A 22,692-nucleotide genomic window follows, 5' to 3' on the forward strand; every position below is an offset into this window, starting at 1 on the left:
CTCGCATTGTTCATGTAAACTAACAACGCACAGATTACCAAGAGGGATAGAATAATTGTTCATATACTTGTAGGACATGACTCTGATGTCTTTAATACATTATGTAAGAAGTATGGAGTTATGAGTCTAAGTGTAATGTAATGAGTGTATGAGTGTAAGGTATGTGGTTATGAGTGTGGGGTATGGGGTCATGAGTGTAAGGTATTTGGTTATGAGTGTGGGGTATGGGGTCATGAGTGTAAGTTATGTACAGTAGTTATGAGTGTGGGGTATGGGGTCATGAGTGTAAGGTATTTGGTTATGAGTGTGGGGTATGGGGTCATGAGTGTAAGTTATGTACAGTAGTTATGAGTGTGGGGTATGGGGTCATGAGTGTAAGGTATTTGGTTATGAGTGTGGGGTATGGGGTCATGAGTGTAAGTTATGTACAGTAGTTATGAGTGTGGGGTATGGGGTCATGAGTGTAAGTTATGTACAGTAGTTATGAGTGTGGGGTATGGGGTCATGAGTGTAAGGTATTTGGTTATGAGTGTGGGGTATGGGGTCATGAGTGTAAGTTATGTACAGTAGTTATGAGTGTGGGGTATGGGGTCATGAGTGTAAGGTATTTGGTTATGAGTGTGGGGTATGGGGTCATGAGTGTAAGTTATGTACAGTAGTTATGAGTGTGGGGTATGGGGTCATGAGTGTAAGTTATGTACAGTAGTTATGAGTGTGGGGTATGGGGTCATGAGTGTAAGTTATGTACAGTAGTTATGAGTGTGGGGTATGGGGTCATGAGTGTAAGTTATGTACAGTAGTTATGAGTGTGGGGTATGGGGTCATGAGTGTAAGTTATGTACAGTAGTTATGAGTGTGGGGTATGGGGTCATGAGTGTAAGTTATGTACAGTAGTTATGAGTGTGGGGTATGGGGTCATGAGTGTAAGTTATGTACAGTAGTTATGAGTGTGGGGTATGGGGTCATGAGTGTAAGTTATGTACAGTAGTTATGAGTGTGGGGTATGGGGTCATGAGTGTAAGGTATTTGGTTATGAGTGTGGGGTATGGGGTCATGAGTGTAAGTTATGTACAGTAGTTATGAGTGTGGGGTATGGGGTCATGAGTGTAAGTTATGTACAGTAGTTATGAGTGTGGGGTATGGGGTCATGAGTGTAAGTTATGTACAGTAGTTATGAGTGTGGGGTATGGGGTCATGAGTGTAAGTTATGTACAGTAGTTATGAGTGTGGGGTATAGTATACTGTATGTGTGATGAGTATAGGATTATGAAACTAAGGCATGTAAGCCTGTCCTGCTCTCATGACTTCAGCAGCATCTCTTAAACACTCCACCTTTCCTGACTACTAACATCTGCTGTGCATTTCACAGCTCATTTTCAGGACTGTATATTTATCCACCCCTCAGAGTCTCAGTTTGTGATGTCTTGCACCTTTGCATGTGTTTGCACATTGCTGTTGCTTTGTTATTGTTTTGCATAGTACCACATGCCCTTTGTCCTGTTTGTCTTCTTTATTCCTGTTTTCTGGCTAGTTTAGTCTTCTGCTTATCCATTAGCATCTTATCCTAGCTAGTTTTTAGCCCAGTGACCTGTATTACATCTTGCCATAACCTAGCTGTTATCTTAGCATCAGCCTGCTTTCTAGTTTACTCTCATGCTTTATTATATCTTTGGAACTGATTATTATACGTTATTATACGTTTTTTTTTAGTTGTATCCTTGAGTAACTGTCAACTGAGGAAAATTTTATATTTGTTTTAATAAAAGGAAAAAAGATCTTGGTTCTTGGTCAAGAATATGACAATGGTTATATAAAAAATTAACACAGATGTTTATTGTAAAAAGGGATATATATATATATATATATATATATATATATATATATATATATATATATATATATATATACATATGGATAATTATTGGATCAGATTTGAGACCATTTTCAGCCCAATCCACTGGTATATTTTATTCCATGAACTCAATGCAAATTCGAGTGACACAGAACAAGAAACAAATTGTTTTAAAGCTTGTCAGCATCATGCTTGAGGTATTTTGCTCATTCTGGTAATTCAGCAACACTGAGCCAGCTAGATGTCAGTATCAGGTAACAGTTAGCTTGGCTATTTCATTCTGAAAATAAAAAAAGGAGATATATATTCATGCTGACCTCACATTTGCTGTATCCTTATTACTGCTCTATTGACTAAATAAAAAAATTCCCACATGGTTTACAGATGGTTTGCATCACTTACCTTATTGCCTAAGGCAAATGAGGCATACCAAGATTATCTGTCAGTCATTCACCTAGAACCTTAGCAATCCGGCTTGCTGTAATGCTTCTTCAGTTCACAGTAAATTGCCACCCCTATTATTTTAAGCAAGACAGCCAGAACTAGGCAACAATGATTACAAAGGTAATTCCGCAGCAGCAGAGTGTGCCTGAAATGATATTCCTCAATTGCAAATTGACTTTGAGACACCACTGGGGAAATGAAGTGTGCCTCTTCAGTCAGCAGCAAATTAAACAGAAATCTGAAAAAACTAAACCTTGCAAAGATATTTTAATAATAAAAGCCAGTAATGCTGTAGACCTTGTTGTGTGCCCTGCTCTAAACCAGGCATGGTGATGTGATCAACTGAATGCATACACAATAAGAGAGAGATAATTTACACCGAAATTTTCAGAAGGTTCAAATTTTGTATTGTTTAGAAGTATTTCTTGATACTTTGGGGGGCTTAGCGGTTAGCACATTTGCTTTTGATTTCCGCCTCTGCCCTTTACAGTATGTGGAGTTTGCATGTTCTCTCCATACTTCTTGGGTCACCTCCATGATTAAAGGGGGGTGTCGCGCTTCTCAGATCTTGTCCTTCTCCTTAAATGTTATTTTTTTACATGTAGGTCATATCCCTGATCAAACTGTGTATGATAGGTCAGAACCAATCCATTTAAATGGCCACCATTAGAGTTCTTCTTAGTTTAGTCCTCGGGAAAATGATATATCATTTTCTCCTCTTTCCACCCCAGAGCACTAAGCATGTATCACTCAGAAATAAATCATCTCACAGGAAAAATGTGTCATGAACAACACTTCAGACTTTTTTTTTAAACAGGCAGTGGCATGCTTACATGCTGCAAAGTGGGCTACATTGCAGCCTTACAGTTCAATCATGGGTTACTATCTGTGCTGAGTTTTGCATATCTGTGATTTGTGGTTCCCTTGCTGCCTCCAAAAAACATGCACGTAGGTGGATTGGCTCTGTTAAACTTCCTCTAGCTGTGAAGGTTTCCTGTAACTCAATGGTGTCCCGTTCAGCGTGTGTTCCGAGGATCCGTGGCTCTAGAGCCACTGCTACTGTATGCAGTCCAGAATCACTCTCTAATGGCAACTTACAAGGCACACATTGTTTCAACAGAGAAACTGAGGTGATTGGGTATAAGGAGTAGGCTTGCCAATATTACAAACAGCTTCTTTAACTGTAAGTCATTTTAAAGGGATAACTTATGATAATACATTTTGGCTAATCATATACTTGTGTGCTATAATGAACATGCTTGAAGATTTCGTGGTATTTTAAACCCACTATATACAGATGCTGGTCATATAATTAGAATATCGTCGCTGTCGGGCAGAATCCTCATATCTCCAAAACCGTTATTTTTCAGGCAATGAAAAAAACACCGTACCTTATCTGCAGTGCACAGGGTTTAGTCCGCGTTGCAGTGGATTGTCTTGCGCTAAATTCCTGTCCTCAGACGAGCACCAGAATTAGCGGGGGTCAAGATTTTTTTTTCTTTGAGCCCAGTGTTTTGAAGACATTTACCTCAGAAGACGTGTTGATTCGTTGTGACTCTTATTAAGGAGAAATATGCCGAGAATCTCTCCCGCAGAGTGAAGAAGAGGTGGACAGTTGAAGTGTCCAATGGAGTTATGAGATTTGCGCTCAAGCTAATTTCAAGACTTGTAAAAATAACAGACCCACATGGGGACTGACCAATAGCATCGATATGTGAAAAAATATTAAAATGACCAAATTTGGACATACAAGGTTTCCGCCTGACACCGACGATATGCTTCCTGCTGCTGACCAACTTTATGGAGATGCAGATTTCATTTTCCAACAGGACTTGGCACCTGCACACAGTGCCAAAGCTACCAGTACCTGGTTTAAGGACCATGGTATTCCTGTTCTTGATTGGCCAGCAAACACACCTGACCTTAACCCCATAGAAAATCTATGGGGTATTGTGAAGAGGAAGATGCGATATGCCAGACCCAACAATGCAGAAGAGCTGAAGGCCACTATCAGAGCAACCTGGGCTCTCATAACACCTGAGCAGTGCCACAGACTGATCGACTCCATGCCATGTCGCATTGCTGCAGTAATTCAGGCAAAAAGATTTCTAAAAATCCTTTCTTTGTATTGGCCTTAAGTAATATTATAATTTTCTGAAATACTGAATTTGGGATTTTCCTTAGTTGTCAGATATAATCATCAAAATTAAAAGAAATTTGAATAGACTCTCATATTAATGCATCTATCTTGCCAAAGCATGCAGATAACTGAGTTTTATCATATTAAGTCTTTCTTTATTCTAATATGCAGGAATCAATATTAAACTAATAAAAAACAGGCAGCTGAGTTATTTATAACTCAAAAGAGGAAGAGTTCTTCTGTATCACTCACACCTGTTGTGTTCAAATTGATTTGTTTTCTACATGGCAAAGGGAACACATTATACACTCGCCATTCAGGTCGAGAACGGTGTTATTTATCATTTGGAAAATATATAAATGGAACATGAGCTAGTTTATGATTCAGGCAGTTTAGCTAGTTAGCATGAAATAAAACAAACAAAAAAACCTCAATATGAACAAACTCAAGATTACACTGATTATATGCTAACAAAAATCAATAATCTCAATAGGCTTTCAAAAACTTATGTTAGATTACTTATTTCCTAACTAATTTTGATTTCTAATCTGAATTTTTTTTTTAATGCTAATCTTGAATTCTAGCCTGCTTTCAAAACTGCTGGAAGATGCCGCATACTTCTAGGTAGGGCCTGGAGTTATCAAAACACATGCATATAAACAAGCTGTTTTTATTTTAGGAAAGTGATCATTATGGTGCCAAATTCATAATCAAAGTAAAGAGCAAAGATGCAGGCTAACCTCGGGTTTCCATGGCAACTTCTTGTGCTTCTTAGCAAGAAACTTCAGGATCTTAGACTGATCTCTGTCAGCCACAGAAGCATGAAGTTCATCCTCCTGAGAGAGAGAGAGAGAGAGAGAGAGAGAGAGAGAGAGAGAGAGAGAGAGAGAGAGAGAGAGAGAGCAAAAACATCAGGTTAATTATATGTGATTAAATAAATTCAGAAGCAGTCTGTATCTATGCTTTAGTGCTATTTGGATATAATGTGTTTAAACTCATCTTCCTCATACTGTTCTATTATTATAATCTATTATATATTATAATATAAAGTCATTCTATTATAATCTAAAGTCATTTAAACATATCTAAAAACTGCCAAATTGCACTGCAGACAAGTTGCTGTTTATCTAAGAGTATCTACTCTACATTGAATATGGTAAAGACTTAAGATGAAAACTCTTCTTTGAGTTGAGTGTAATACTGAGCATCATAAAAGAATAAGGTGGTTTTCACACAGGTCACGTTGCCTGACGTCTGAATCTGAGTCTGATTGTTCCTGGGGTTCCTGCAGCTTTGGTCTGGTTTCATTTGATTCTATCGAACCCTGGTGTATTTGCGTTCATCTTACATCATCACAAACATGCGTGGAGAACACAACACACCTCACCATTTATTTATTTATGTTTGTGTTATTATTTTGGTACTATTATAAGGCATCTCATCTCTTCTGTGTCCCACAGCATTCCGCTGCTGCTCATGATGCACGTGTTGTGGAAACTAATGTTGTCATCAGGCTAAAACACATGCGCAGATTATATTACTTCCTGAACAACTAGAGACCAGAGTACTGGCTGTGTTTACATTCACAGGAATCTCGGTACAATTCCAGTGCAACCAAACTCACCACCTCCTACAGGTAGTCTGGGGCTGAGTACCATAGTGTGCGTCCCAATTCACACAACAGCTTTGTTTTACCAATTTTTCATGCAAACTGTGCTCTGTTTTCAGACTAAACTCACAGTATGAAAGTCCTCTCTGATACAGCTCATAACACAACAGAATCATAATAAACTATACAAGGAGGATGCACAGTTCAATACTAAATGCTTATGAACTCTTTGGAATTTTGGATTTTTTTAAGTCATAAATAATGATTAAAGCTTGATGTGGCAGGATGGTCATGATCAAGCAACACCTGCAGCAGGAAGAAGGTCACAAAGAATGAGTAGGAAATAAGTGAGTGTGTACACCAGTACATCATTGTCAACAGCAGCCTGGGACTTATGTTCCCATCATTCAATAAGCTTCCAATGACCAGAGAGAGACATAAACTAAGTCAAAATAAACACACACAGTCATCAGTTAACTGTAGCTGCACAGATACTGCACACGTATATAACTACCAAAAATATTGCACATGAATATATATATATATATATATATATATATATATATATATATATATATATATATATATATATATATATATATATACAGTGGTGTGAAAATTGATTGAAAAATCCTGATTTTTTTATTTTTTTGCATGGTTGTCACACTTTAATGTTTCAGATCAAACAAAAATGTAAATATTAGTCAAAGATAACACAAGTAAACACAACATGCATTTTTAAATGAAGGTTTTTATTATTAAGGAAAAACAAAATCCAAACCAACATGGACCTGTGTGAAAAAGTGTTTGCCCCCTAATCCTAATAATTGGTTGGTCCACCCTTAGCAGCAAAAACTGCAATCAAACATTTGCAATAACTTGCAATGAGTCTGTAACAGCGCTGTAGAGGAATTTTGGTTCACTCATCTTTGCAGAATTATTGTAATTCAGCCACACTGGAGAGTTTCCAAGAATGAACCATCTTTTTAAGGTCATGCCACAGCATCTCAATAGGATTCAGGTCAGGACTTTGACTAGGCCACTCCATAGTCTTCATTTTGTTTTTCCTCAGCCATTCAGATGTGGACTTGCTGTTGTGTCTTGGAACCAAAGGTTGCTTCAGCTTGAGGTCACAAACAAATGGCCGCATGTTGTCCTTCAGGATTTTTTGGTAGACAGCAGAATTCATGGTTCCATTTATCACAGCAAGCAGCAAAACAGCCCCAGACCATCACAGTACCACCACCATATTTTACTGTTGGTATGATGTTCTTTTTCTAAAATGCGAAAGTGTTACTTTCACGCCAGATGTAATGGGGACACACCTTCCAAAAAGTTCAACTAATTTCTATTTAACTTCTGCTAGTTTTATTGTACACTAGTTTGATATAGGTTTTATTCTTACTCCTTTTACCTGTGCTGCTGTGTCAACTTGAATATCTCATCTCACATCCCATCTCACATCTCATCTCGAGCTGTATGTTTCTGAGCTACACTGACCCAGTGACTTTTGTACTGTGCATGACCGGACAACCAAAACACCTGTTTGAGTTTCCAGCCAATATATCAATCACAAGTAAATTCGTTGCTTTACATGTCAAGTTTCAATGCAGCAGTGATTTCATTCCAAGTGCGGCACAGATGCTTTGCAAACATTATGACAGCTGGTATCTGATTACAAACTGAATTGATTAGGTTTACATTCATGCAGCAATCCTATATCAAGTCAAGAAGCTTTCATATCTTCGATCAAAGCCTGTGTGAGGAAATCACACTGTAGACAGGCTTCACTGTTTTTACCACTGCATGTTAAACTGGTGCCTTTCCCAATACAATGTTTTCAAATCCAAGTAAATGTTATAAATAAAAAACGACAACAAAAAAAACTTCCATATAATTTGGGTTAAAGTTGGATTATCAGCGTTTGTTAAAAATGGGGTCACATACTAATAAGGGATCATTTTGTCCACAAAACACAAAAACAAGTAAATTTACACAAATGAACCAGTTAAAAAGTTATCCTGAGCAGTTAAACCTCCAAGTGATCTTCAGAAAAATCCAGAAATCTCCTGCACATTCTTTGCATTTCCAGCATCTTCTGCATATTAGAGCCCTTTCTGACAGCAGCTATATGATGCTGAGATCCACCTTTTCACACAGGACGACTGAGGAACTCTTACACACCCATCACAAAAGCTACTGTACAAACGTTCACTGATGATCAAGAAGGTCACACCATATATTAAGAGCCTGGGGAGTGTAAACTTTTGAACATGACGATCGGTGTAGTGTTATTATTTAAATCCATCAGTGGACATTACTTCTCATTTGTATTAAGTAAGCATTATTGGCAAAAACAACATTTATCATTCTTCTAAAGAAAAACATTTCCAGGACAGTCTTAATAGCATTTCAGTATAAACAAGGTCATGTCAAGGTCTTTTTTTTTTTTTTTTTAATTTTGCAGGAAATAAATCCCTAATTTTTATTTTTTGGAACCTATTACATGAATATCATTATGCTTTCCTCATTAAGTATACAGTATACACTTTATCTCTCATTTATAAAACAAGGTCATATCAGATTTCCCCCAAAAACCCAAAACATCCGTTTAGCTTGCGTGCTGAAAGGGAGACCTACTCAGTTAATTCACCAGCATTTTATTTCCTTTGAAACACACAGTGTGAAAGATGAAGGCACATCTTTATTAACGTTGAGCACATGTTACTGCAGACTCTCCTCATATCTGGCAAAGCAAAACTCTTTCAACTCTTCTGCAAAACTCTCACCCACTCACCTGAGCTTAAGCTCCACCATTCCATTTTTGCTTTAATTCAATTCCACTAGAAACATTTTCTCAGTTCAGCTAATGGAGCTTAAGTGCAGAAATCAATGCTAAACTTATAAGAGAAACATTTCCATTAGAGAAGAGCTCAGTCATGGATTTGGCTCAGTGTGCAGGCACAGTCCTTCATCCTGGCTTTTAAGTCAGCGGTTTTTATTTATTTATTTATTTATTTTTTATGTAGTGCCAGAGATGATGGTATTAACAGGGAATAAATCACCATTGCTGCATTTCACTGCTGTAGTTTAATCTTGTTCTTCACACATGAATTTTACATCCCAGATTTCAGGGCTTTAGGTTAAATGTCTAAATAACCCGAGATGCCTAGATATACAGTTTATTGTATAGATTCAATAAAAACAAAAAGATTTGGAGCTCCTAAAGGTGAGTTATTGTGGTAACTGAAATCATGTGTCAGTACTCCAGTGTGTCTTCCTTTTGGGTCTGGTTCCTCTAAATGTTCCCCATACTCTTATATCATCTCAGGGAGCTTTTGCTCACCACAGTCACCTCTGACTTGCTAAGGGTTTTAAAATGTATATTCTAACTTAAAAGCACTATACAAATAAATCCGAATTGAACTGAATCAAAAACGTGTCTAATAATTACTTCAAAAATTCACCAACCATGTCAGCACTTGCTTCTCTGCTCGCACCCTACATCCAACTTCAGCAGTCGCAAGCTAAACAGTGTAAGTGGGTTTAGATTAGCTGATTAGTGCAAAGAGAATGTAAAGGGCTTAAAGATAGATCCTGGGCATTACAAGGCACCTGGAGTAATAGTAGGTATGGAATATCAATGAGGTTAATTAATTCTCCTCGTTAAACCATAAACAGTCCTAGTGTGAAAATGAGTCTGGGGCTCATTTTTCATGTCAGGTTATCCACCGGCACAGTGCAAACGAGCCCCACCACAAATCAAATTTTAATTTTCTCAACCCAGCAATATGTGTGATAATGACCTGAGCGGCTTGAATCATCACTCTTGTACATCTCATTTTTAAATCCTGAAACAAATATATACCGTGTTTCATTGGACTCTAATGTTGTCGTACGACACCAGGTTATAACAGTAAAAGCACAAAGCAGCAGCAGCAGCTTAGGTGAGATGATGAAATTTTTAGTTTATTTCATTTTGTTTAGATGTTATATTGCGAATAGACGGCAAAATTATGTACAACTCGCTTATTAGCATTCATTAGAAGGAAAGCACATTGTGTGTATACGGTGCCTGAGCTCGCTTTAATCTAGTAATGCTGAATCCTGATGAATGGCCTAGACACCACAAAGTGCTCTGTGTACTGCAAATAACCACAGCCCCTTTTTGGGGCTCCAGTAAACACTGCAGAGAGACTCATCCACTGTCTTTTCTGCTTCTTGGCATGGGCTTGGATGCATCGCATAGTGCAAAATGATGCTGCGAAATGAAATCGAAAAACCTCAAGAGAGGTCATTTTTTTAGGAAAAAACAAAATAAAACATTGTAGCATCAGTATAATCACTGCAGTATAAGCAGCAGTGTTGAACTTGACCTCCTTAATCAATTTAAGACTAAAATAATGACCTATGGCTACCAACGACAAAAACAAGACCAAGACATTTAACCATCAGGAGAAACAACAAACCATGATTTAGAGGGTAGCTTCACTGGAATTTGAGGGGCGTCACTGAAGAATAGCTACATTATGTTTAGTGTTTAAATTTCATAGAAACAGCATTGTCTATGGAAACAGCATTGTCTCTGGATAAGCTGAAATATAAGCTGTTTCCTGATGACAAATTACATCAAACACACCTGCTTCATTTATCAAAATATGGAGAGTTATTTAAATGTTTTTTTGTTGGTAAAATACGTCACACAATGTGGGCTATTAATGTGAAAGTTCACAATTTTGCGATTTCCGACAGATTTTGCACAAATTCATGTTAAACACATTTAGTCAAAGCCATATTCAGTTCCAGTGTGTTGAACGTTACTGCAGCTGTCATAGAAAATGATTCCTGTGCTTGCAATTTTGCCATTTCAAATAGTTTCTCGAAAACGCGCAAAATCTTCAAAAGTTCATACATTTTTGGCTGAAACGACCACAAAAAAACGCCACAAAATTCTGGAGGGACTGGAAAGCAGAACATACCTTTGTAAGATGTCTTGTACGCTGGAGTGTCATAAAACTTATTTACAATTTTTTCTCATCCAGCATCAGTACCTCTAATTGAGCAAAGCTGTAAGTATTAAGTGCATGTAGTGTCCAACATTCCAGATTTTGTATTTTCGGTTAAATAAATGCATCATCCGGGTACTTCACTCATACTACTTATAGAACAGTGCTGTGTGTGATCCGAGATACAAGTATATGATCCGAATTAATCTGATTAAGCTTTAGTAGTTCTGTATTGTCGGAAGGAGTAACTTAGGCAGGATAGCATTGTAGGAATGAGTAGGCTAGCATTATGAGTCATACCTGCAAACTCACAAGAGGTGAAAAAGGTGACAAGGTTCGAAACCCCCCCCCCCCCCAAGAAAAATTGAGAACTTAAAATGAAGCACTCTGACAACAACATAAAGGGAAAAGACAACATTTGCTTCAAGTGAAAAGAGCACTTTTATTAATCCTATTTTTACCTAAATTTCTTGGAAATAATTTTTCTCTGTACAATTTGAGTGCCTTGGAACCTTAATAAATTGATGAACACAAATATTTCTATTTCTTTTGTTTTTTGGCCGCCACAAGCCTTTCGAGTGCCTGTTTTCATTGTTTAGCAATGTGTCTCTTTATTGTTTTTTATTCGTCCTCTGCGGCTTTAAGTGATGGACGAAATAGTTGATTGCCTTATCTTGCTTCTGAATGCTGATTGGTCAAAAGACGCGAGGATGATTGAGACGTGAGGCGTCATCTGCTTACTAGTGCTTCACACTCCAGTCCAGTTGGTGGCGGTGAATGCACCAAAAGTTGGTTTGCCATCCGCCATAAAAAGTCATTAGAAGTAGAGACTCGAGGCATCAGCTTGATAGATGGTATACTGCGCTGTGTCCAAAACTTTGCCTTAGCACTACCCCCCCATCAATATATGACATACTTTGAATAAAAACGGTGAATTTCGCCGAAAAGCGACTAGTTTGCAGGTATGATGAGTAAGCTATAGTAGACTAGCACTATGGAAATGAGAGTAAACTATTTTAGGTTAGCTTTGTGAAAAACATACAGAAGTCTAAAACAGTGGAGTAATACAGAGTATATTAAGATAGCTCACCATGTGTTATTTGCTCTGAAAATCAGACTGAAAGCCCTGACAAACATCATGAATGCCTATACGTATGTCTTGGTAACCTCAAGCACTTTATAACACAACAATAATATGCATATTATTACAGACAAGAAACACCACAAGACAAGTTAACTAGATAGGAAACACAAGTTCATCTTCTTTTTATAGTTAGCTGGCTGGTTGTAGAGCAGTTAGCCAGTTCGCTAATGCAGGACTTACTATCAATACTCAACAGTGTCCCAGAGGTCAAGTACTGACAGATAAGAATGAAGATAGATGAACAGATAAAGCTAGACAGCTAAGAAAGTTTATTCATTTAAAATAAATAAATAAATAAATAAAACAAGCTTCCAAAACACTACATAAAATGCACGGATAAAATAACAGTAAGGGACAAAGCTTCATATGGTGTCTGAAAGGAATAAGGATTAGTCATCAAATTACAGTATTTAGTTCAATAGAATGGGAATTGATTAAGAAAGGGAAAGAAAAAAAATACACAAAATACAGAGTGAGAGAGAAAGAGAGAGCGAGAGAGAGAGAGAAAGAGAACGCGAGAGAGAGAGAGAGAGCGAGAGAGAGAGAGAGCGAGAGAGAAAGAGAGAGAGAAGAGGAATAATTCTGAAGATGGTAAGAAAACTTTATGTTGTGACAGTGATTAACAAATGAATCATACACTTCATTAATTAATACCATGACAGTTTGTGAGTGCACTTCATGCAGTCTGAGAAATCAGAAACCCCCATGACGGCAGGATATAAAATCCCTAATCATCTTCAACGCCCTCCCTGGAGGACTACGGAGCCTCACGCTAATTACATACAGTTTATTCACAATCCGTTCACCCCGGCTGCATAAGTGGGTGTTTTAAACGCAATGTAAACAGCAAACACACCAGAGTCTCTGACATCTCTAGCACTTGAAAAAGTGTCTTATTTTGGAGCGAGCCAAGAAACAGAAAAAAAAACAAATTTGTACAGAAGGTCAGCTGTGGTCAATGTTCTTTGTGGCAACAAGCGAGTTCTTTTTCTTTTCTCATTTACAAACATGAATCGAGATGTTAGGAACAGATGTCACCTGTCGGCTCATCCCCTGCACCACGTGTACACTTGAGATTTTAATGCATCGCCCTGATACGCTCGAAATGCTCAGCCGGAGCAGAACAGCACTTTGCATTCACCGCTGCTTGCTGAAAGACCCTTTTGCACTAAGTGTGTGATTATTTCGGCACTGTTAAATTATTCACAAGGTAACCAAGAGCAGGCAAAGGGATGTAATTAAGGGTGTGTTGCAGTCAATAGTTAGCCTGATAGAATGACTCCACTTCATTTAAAGCAGGATTAATAGGAGCTATAGGTGTGAGGTGAGAGTAGTTCGGCCCAGAGGCACATAAGGCCAGTGTCGTACTACCTTAGGGAATGACGAGCCATGCTGAAGCAATTAGCAGCTTTACACTATGGCCAAACATGATGGCTCTAAATGCTGAGCAGCATGAAATAATTCAGAAAATAAAACAATCCTTCAGCAGAAGAACAAACAAAACCAGTGCTCTAACTAGCATTAGAGTTAAGATGTTTTTTGTTTTTTTTTTATATTTCGGCCAAATCAATCATGAACATGCTGACCCTGGCCTTCCACCACTTCTTACCTCGAGAGATATAAAAAAGGCAAATCCAAACACATAATATGAGTGAATGATTAACAAACAGCAAGCTTCCTATTCAAACAAACCAGTGAAGCACTTTGACAGAGATGATCTCAGTATGATCTAGAAGATGTACAGTAGTTTCTTTAAAACCACTGAATACTGAATACTGAACTGAATACACTGAAGCTAAAAGGAAATAATGTTAGTCTAGTTTCTCACCCATGAAATAACAATATTTCCTTTTAGCTTCAGTGTATTCAGTTCATCACTGGTTTTAAAGAAATCGCTAAACAACAAGCTGGGAGATTAGGGAGTTACAATATAGTAACAATAGAGTAACTACTGTACATCTTCCAGATCTTACTGAGAAATGGAGCTTCAATAATAACTACTTGTATTTGTACCATACTTTACTATACTCTACTATACCATGCCATGCCATGCTATACTATACTATATTATACTATACTATACTGTACCATACCATACCATGCCATGCTATACTATACGATACTATACTATACAATACTATACTATACTATACTATACTATTTTTTTTTTACATTCACAGCATTTTACTATTACATTTTAATCATTATAAAACTGTGTACTGCTTGGTGCAGCACTATTCCTTGTCAATGATGTCACCGTACTGTCTTGAACATGTTTACTATGTCCCAAACCAGATGTATATGGTTGAAATGACAATAAAAGCTTCTTGACTTTTGACTGTACATCGCATCATAGCTCCTTTTCCACTTGCTACAAGCAACAGAGCTGGACGGTCAGATTGGATGCTACTGTTTTAGAACGTGACCTCTCTGAATTGCTTTGCACTCCCCTTACAATCCAAAAGACTGTTCAGAAGGAAACATAAGCTCATGCACAGAAGAGAAGGAAAAAGTTAGAAAGTGATGGTAAAAAAGGGAAAACTTTATGGCTCTGAGATGGAGTTATGAGAAACAATGGTAGTTACTGTCTACCGTTTTATCCACTGGCTCCCAATCAGCATATGCTCCACATTCAGCTACACAATAGCATGCTTTCATATAAATTTGTCTTCCTTACGTGAAATAACTGCTTTATGTCCAGTTCTGGGGGAATATTTATAGAAAAGATGGCTAACAATATGCCCTGCGCCTCCACTATGACACCTACTTTGCTCACTGAGTGAGGTCCTGGGGAGAAATGACTCATCATACAGTACAATGGAGATCTCATCTCTGGCTAAGCCATGAGTACAGTCTTAAACTTGACCTTTTCCGTTGGCTTAACTTAAACCGAACTGACTTTTCTCACATGAAAACCAGTGACAGCTGGCGAGGACTTGACATGCGGCTGGTACAGAGTTGGCTGAGATGAACACCATTATGTGAAGAGTGACAGTTCTGAATGAGGAAGCGAGACTGAGGCCGAGATGACAGCCAGCTATGAGTGAGGTATGATAGGCAGACATTCACAGACATTATAGACAGCGCTGTCACCTAGACGTTATCAGTCAAAGATGAGCCAACCCTCTCTATGTGCCAGAACTCCTTATTTCTTATCAAAGTCATGAAGGAGAGCTGCCTTCCATCAGCTCAAATCAAGCAGCCACTTTAACATCATTAATGTTTTGTTTGACAGCAAAGCTAGACGACAGATGTAGGGGTAATAAACCTATCTGATACAAGCAGAGTTAAATGATTTAACCAAAGGTGTTTTTTGTTGTTATGGTTCTTCTTCAGTGTACTATGAAACCTATTCAGCTTAAGGAAAGGTTTTCTGGAAATAAAGCGCTATGGCACATTAGATATACAAATACACTGGTACAGTATGCAAACTCTATCTATCTACACAACTTCAATAAGACACCCAGAAATATGTATTGCTTAGGTTCCTGTCTTCTCTGTCTTCTTTGTGGCTATAAAGAGTACATACTGGAAGGGGAAGGACTAAAAGCTCCAGGGTATTCTGTTACATCATTTCATAGTTACATAATTATTGGACAGTAGATCCAAAAGGTACTGTATGTGTTTGTAAACTGCAGTTCTGTAGATGTGCTTGCAGCTCTAAAGACCACCTTAAGTCTAAATCTTTAAACAAATCAATCTAAATCTCACATTTTAATTAAGAGCAACAGTGCTTAGTTCACATCAATTCCAAGTCAACTCCCACATCGACTCCAGAGTAGGTGGAGTAGTATAGACTTCTCCATTACCTTTAATGAATATTCATCTTTGGTAACCTCACTATCATGGATATCATGACCACAATAGTTGGAATAGACCTTAGATGGGATCTTTAATATTTTAGAATACAATTACATAGCAGATTTACATGTCAAGACATTCTAAATTCAACAGAACACTGAAGATCAAATCAAGACAAGATACAACTCATGAAAATTTACACGGCATATGGCAGACACACTTATTCAAAACAACTTACATTAACCCCATTTACACAAGTGAGCATTCTGGTAGGATGAGAGATGAGGATGTTGACATTTTCTTTAGGAGTGACAAGCATGGACAGGATTAGGAATGAGCACATCAGAGGGACAGCTCAGGTTGGTTGTTTTGGGGACAAGGTCAGAGAGGCTAGATTGAGATGGTTTGGACATGTACAGAGGAGGGAGAGTGGTGATATTGGTAGAAGGATTTTGGAGATGGAGCTACCAGGTAGAAGATCAAGAGGAAGTCCGAAGAGGAGATATATGGATGTGTTAAATGAGGACATGAAGCTAAGTGGTGCGAGAGTAGAGGATGCTGAGGATAGAGTTAGATGGAAACAGATCATTCGCTGTGGCAACCCCTAACAGGAAAAGCCGAAAATAGAGGAAGAAGAAGACACAAGTGAGCGGTTGAAGGTTAAGGGCCCAACAGCAGCTTGGTGGTCTGGGAATTTGAACTCACAACCTTCCAGACAGTAGTCTTAACCACTGAGTTAGCCTTCCCAATTCCCAACAAATGTTATGACTGAAGTCAGATTCACATCAAGTTCAGGACTTTAAAAAGCATACTAGGACTGGGTCATATGACAAAAAAAATCATACCACACTATGGAGAAACATTTTTTACAAACACTACAATACAATTTGTCTCATTATATTGACAAAATGCTGGCAGAACAGCATTGCATCACTTAAACAAAACCTCAATACATTTTGGGTTCATATTGAATTAGCTTTTAAAATGTAACACACAACAGGACACAGTGTTAAAAGAAACACAAACATTATGATGCATTGTGAGGTTGTGTGATGCAGTCTGATTTGTTCAAAAGTTCATTATCTCCCAATAATAATGTCCCTGGTGTCTTGTTCTGCTTACAACAGCAATTTGGCAATGATTACATTTTAATTTTATTATATCATGATTTTTATTTTCATTTACTATTTATACTATACAGCTTTCTATTACAAAGCCCTGCAGTTATAGAACAGTCATTCAGATTACTGTTTTGGACCCAGACAGTCTCAGTGTATATGTCTAGGAGGAAAACACATTTGTTTAGCCAAGCCTTTTGTGAATATAGGAGCAGATCTGGAAGGTTCACAGAATGTTCCACAGGTTTTGGTTAATCAGGATGTTTGGATGTTGTTACCCCAATCCCCCTGCCTCCACTCTCTCTAATTCACTCAGGGTTTGTTGATGGTGAACTGGCTGGCTGCTGCATGTCCCATGAAGCCCTTCTGTTGAGTCACCTTCTAGCTCTTCCATTTATTTATGCTGTCACAGCTAGTCATGCCAGAGTCCCTGATTGCACTTTGCATTCAATGTACATCATCCTTAACCATCTGGATGATAAGCAAATCTAATTCTTTCTCACTCACAAGCTACTCCTGAGATACCTATGATCCTGAACCCTTCTACATTTCTGGACATGTCTGATCCATCCTGATGCTTTACCTCTGGCTGGAGAAACCACTCACTGCTTCTGAGGATGACCCCACAGAGACGGTGTAAAGATATATGACATAGCTGTAGATGGTACCATTTAGAAACCATGACGATGGCTTTGGACAGTAATTGATATGATTAGTTTTGCTATGATAGCTTTAGAACTGAAATTGCCACAGTTTTGCACTCTTCACTCTCAGTGAACAGTTGACAACTTTAACAAAACAGACTTAAAACTAGAACGAATTCCTTGGTTATACAGATCGCACTTTTTGATGATATAGCAGACAGCCATAGAAGGGAAATGGTTTATAATCCTGTGTCACATTATCCTGTGTCACACAGATGAGGATGGTTCCCTTTTGAGTCTGATTCCTCTAAAATTTCTTCATCATATCATCTCAGATAGTTTTTCTTTGACACCGTTGACTATGGCTTGCTCATTAGAGATAAATGTATACATTTACAACTTATATCCTGAATGTACTATATGTTTTGTTGTCCGTTGTTAAAATGAGATATACAAAAATATTAATTGAATAGTTACATTTCATCTTATGGAATATTCACGAGTTCTTGTTATCAGTCATATTAATCTGACTATAAACTGTTATCCCTATACTATTTTTTCTGTTTTCTCTTTCTGTTACAAAACACAGCAAAGCAAAAGCACTCTGCTTTCCCGTTGAAGAAAACGAAGAAAACCTTGTTTAGAAAGGCACTGAAGGCTCCTTCCATAAATGTTAATGACATCTTCATAAAGAATGCATTACCATATCACTGATTTTATATATGTCACTTATTTTACATGTTTGGCTTTGTAGGCAAACATCAGTGTTTTGAATCTGATGTGTGCAGCTATGCGAGATTCCGGTAGCTACACGCATCAGATTCAAAACACTGATTCTTGCCTACAAAGCCAAAAATGGAGCATCACCCTCTTACCACAAAGCTCTTATCACTCCTCACACTGCACCTCACTCCCTCAAAGCTACCAGCACTGCTCGACTGTTCCCACCATCTCTCAGAGTGAGACGTAGGTATACAGCAAGACTCTTTTCTGTTCTAGCACTGAGGTGGTAGAATGAACTTTCCCTAGATGTCCAAACAGCTGAGTCACTAGCTATCTTCAAACAAAAGGTGAAGACCTACCTCTTCCTGAAAAACTAGCACTTTTCCCTGTTTGTTGTATATTAAAAAAAAACCCTGAACAAAGTTTTAGGTTGATGGTATACTATGTCTATAACCTAGTGAACCAGTGTTAATGGATTCATTGATACTTAAAAGCACTGTTGTATGTCGCTCTGGGTAAGGACATCTGCCAAATGCTGTAAATGTAAATGTATGTAAATATAAATTTATATGTAAATGTAAATATATACATGCAAATTTTGACAATGAAATGTCAGAAACAAATGCTGCCATTTATAAATTGTATTATATAGTCATATAGCCCAGCCCCATTATCTAATACTAGTATTTTGTATTATTTCAATGCTTATTAGAAAGAAAGGAGTCTGAAATGAGTCTTAAAATTAAATTTGAATCTCTGATCGATAGTTCCATCTTGTTCAGAGTTTATAGTATGTAAATAGAGAAAGACCACTCTGAAAACTCAATTGCTATAATCTGCTCACAAAGCAATGCTACCTGGGAGCTTTGATTGTAGACCTGCTCTCTGATTTATTAGCTCCGTAATAGGCTTAGAGCTACTTTCCCACCACTGCTGAATGACTTATCTGATGAACTGCATTCACTAACTTTTCTTGCTAAACATTGCCGGCTAAATCCCTACCATTCCTCCCAAAGCACAGCAGCGGAAAGTTCAAGGAATGGATCGTAATTTCTGAGTAATCTTACACACAGATGTAGATACTGCTTCAGAAATGAAGCAGAGGGAAGAACAACCATCAATTCAAAAGATTCGTCCCTCAGGAAGCCATTCAATTCCATTTCCCTTTCTCTCTGTCCTTTATGGTTCTCAAGAAAAATCATGCTTTTTCATGTTTCCCAACCTTTATGTATTCATGCCCTTTGCATTTGAGTTATGTGTGTGTGCAAATTAGGTTTTTTAAGTGCTATACAAAGTAAAAATGTAGCCGCATACCCTTCTGTGATGCATGTACACACACACACACATATGCACACACACACGCACACGCACATACACATGCACACACAGACACAGACACACTCCTACCATCCAGACTTTTAATTGAATTCACTGCATGCAAAATATGGGACTACAGGCACTCAATCTACAAAAAAGATCCTCACAATAACAGCCTATTTAGCCTCCATGCTATCCATTTGACCATTTGGACTGTGCAATTACTCTCCTATTCACTTGCCTTTTTTTTGCTTTCCCTTTTTAGTGAGGCCATGCTCTCTCTCACCCTCCCTATCCCTACTATGCTCCCTTTCTCTCTTTGTTAAACAGATCTGACCAAAATACTGTACATGGGTTATATTAACATTGCTGTGTGCTGGGGCTAAAACACGGCATTATAAACACTGGCAGCCGAGGATGAAGAGGATGATGATGATGGGATGGGATGAAAGGTTGCCAGCTGCAGCCATGGTTCAGAGACCTCACCAAAGTGTGACACTTTTCAGGTCACTTTCTGTAAGTGTGCATTGGTGCATGGGTCTGCACAACAAATCGATGCCTAGCACGCCTGAAAGACAGCAAAGGGCAATGAAAAGGGCAGACGTCTTGGTTTGTTACCATCTCTGGCATTCACAAAGCAAAGTGTGAGCATGTCTCAGAAACACCTAACCTCTTTAAAAAAGTCACATTTCTGATAAAAAAAAAAAAAAAAGTGACAAGAAACCTGCAAATACAAGTTGCTGAGGACTGAGAAAGAAAGTGTAATTAAAAAAAATTATTAAAACACTGTCAAAAGCACATGTGAAGACAGACGTTGAGATGTTATCTCTTGAGGGGATGACATGATAAAATTATGTTCATACTGTTTGAAATACAGTACACAGCTCTTGCAGGTGTTAAGACATAACTCTAGCAGCATTATGTGAACATGATGGGGACATGGTGGCTTTGTGGTTTGCTCCAAGTCTCAGCTCTGCCCTGTGTGTGGAGTTTGCATGTACTCCCTGGACTTTGAGTTTCCGCAACCAGTCCAAAGATGTGTTATAGTCTGATTAGCATTTCTAAATGATCTGTAGTGTGAGATTGTGTCTTGAGATGGGTTGACACCATTTAAGAGTGGTTGATCAAGTGGTTAAGGCTCTGGGTTGATTAGAAGGTTGGGGTTTAACCCCAAGCACTGCAAAGCTGCCACTACTCTGCCCTTAACCCTCTCTGTTCCAGGGTTTCATGACTGAAAAAAAAAACTGCTTCCTCTCAAGGTTTCTTCCTCATACTGTCTCATGGATTTTTTTCCTCATCACCGTTACCTCAAGCTTACTCATTAGGTATAAAGATAAATTAAATTCTAAACGGTGTACATTTTATTCTGAATATTTATATTTCTGTAAAGCTGCTTTGGGACGGTGTCCATTGTTAAAAGAACAATACAAATAAAAATTGAAATGAATGTGTTAAGAAAAGCATTTCACTGTGCTGTAATGTATATATTACAAATAAAGGCTTTCTCTTCTTCTTTTGTGTGTAGGATAAGCACTACAAACAAATGGATGGGTGAAGACCTTATTACAGGGAGTCGGAGATTTTCTACTTTACTCTTGTGAGCTAAATGCAGTCACGTAAAAGACCAGAGTATAGAGAATCTGCCTTAGTCGTGCGTAACAGTTCCGAAGACAGTGCAAAGGCACAGGATGTGTGATGCAGTGTTATCTGTGTCTCTTCCTGCTGCTTGTGGTCAGAGATGGATGGCATTGTGAGGGCGTTGCAATGAGCTGCATTACAAATGTGTCCCACGGCATTACTTTCTCCTGGCTGTGCCCAGAGAGAGAGAGTGAGAGAGAGAGAGAGAGAGAGAGAGAGAGAGAGAGAGAGAGAGAGAGAGAGAGAGAGAGAAACATAATCTCATGACCAGACCAGGAATACAGCTGCTGCTGTAGTGATCTGTCTGTCTGTTCAACACACACCTGGCAATGATCAGTCACCTCATGTCACCTCCACACTCCCAATTCCCTCTTCTGCATTGCAAGTCATTCTTTGTTCATAAGAGGCTGAACACTGTGTTTGCACCAGAGATGGGGGACTCGAGTTATATGACTTGACTCGAGTGAGACTTAAGTCGCAAATTTGAGACTTGAGACTTGCTTGACAAATATTAAAAAAAGACTCGACTTGACTTTGACTTAACATTCATGACTTGAGACTTGACTTGGACTTGAGTTAAATGATTCAGAGATGGGGGACTCGACCTGACTCGAGTAAGACTTAAGTCGCAAATTTGAGACTTGAGACTTGCTTGACAAATATTAAAAAAAGACTCGACTTGACTTTGACTTGACATTCATGACTTGAGACTTACTTGTGACTTGCACATGTGTGACTTACTCCCATCTCTGGTTTGCACTGCAGGTAAAGGTGGCTTGATTTTTGGAAAGTTTAGTCTAGTTGTTAACCAGTTATTACACGGGTTTCACATCAATCCACCTTGGTGTTTGTCATGATTTTGAGCTGAATATATGCCTACATTCAGCAATGTAAAGTGTGGGTCCTAAATGAACTAAAATGTGTTTCTCTTTAAATACAGGTGTGATTTTGTATAGTGGTTCCTCAATATAATACATACTTTATAATTAAAAACTTACAATAGTACAATAATTGAATCTTAACGATGGTGGAATTATTCGGACAGCATAACTGCATATAATGTATGTGACAAAAGTTAGAAGGTAACAAAATAGAATCGCTAGCTCTTTGCTAGTCTCTCAAACAGGACGAACACCATGCAGCAGCATCTGACAGACATTTTGGCAGCAAGAATCTGATAACAAACTGAATTGATCTGTTTTAGTGTTCATTTCATTATAACTCTTTACCACACATCATCTATGCAGAAAGAGAGC

General features: G+C 38.2%; 1 protein-coding gene across 1 annotated transcript in view; it reads right to left on the reverse strand.

The window, feature by feature from the left end:
- Nucleotides 1–22,692, reverse strand: part of b4galnt4a (beta-1,4-N-acetyl-galactosaminyl transferase 4a) — a 125,001-nt gene that overhangs the window by 48,872 nt on the left and 53,437 nt on the right. Inside the window, exon 3 of the mRNA XM_060887182.1 lies at nt 5,177–5,272. Within this exon, the coding sequence (XP_060743165.1) occupies nt 5,177–5,272 (96 nt within the window). The remainder of the gene's footprint in view (nt 1–5,176; nt 5,273–22,692) is intronic.

The sequence above is a fragment of the Tachysurus vachellii genome, chromosome 14 (assembly GCF_030014155.1).
Source record: "Tachysurus vachellii isolate PV-2020 chromosome 14, HZAU_Pvac_v1, whole genome shotgun sequence".
Classification (NCBI taxonomy): domain Eukaryota; kingdom Metazoa; phylum Chordata; class Actinopteri; order Siluriformes; family Bagridae; genus Tachysurus; species Tachysurus vachellii.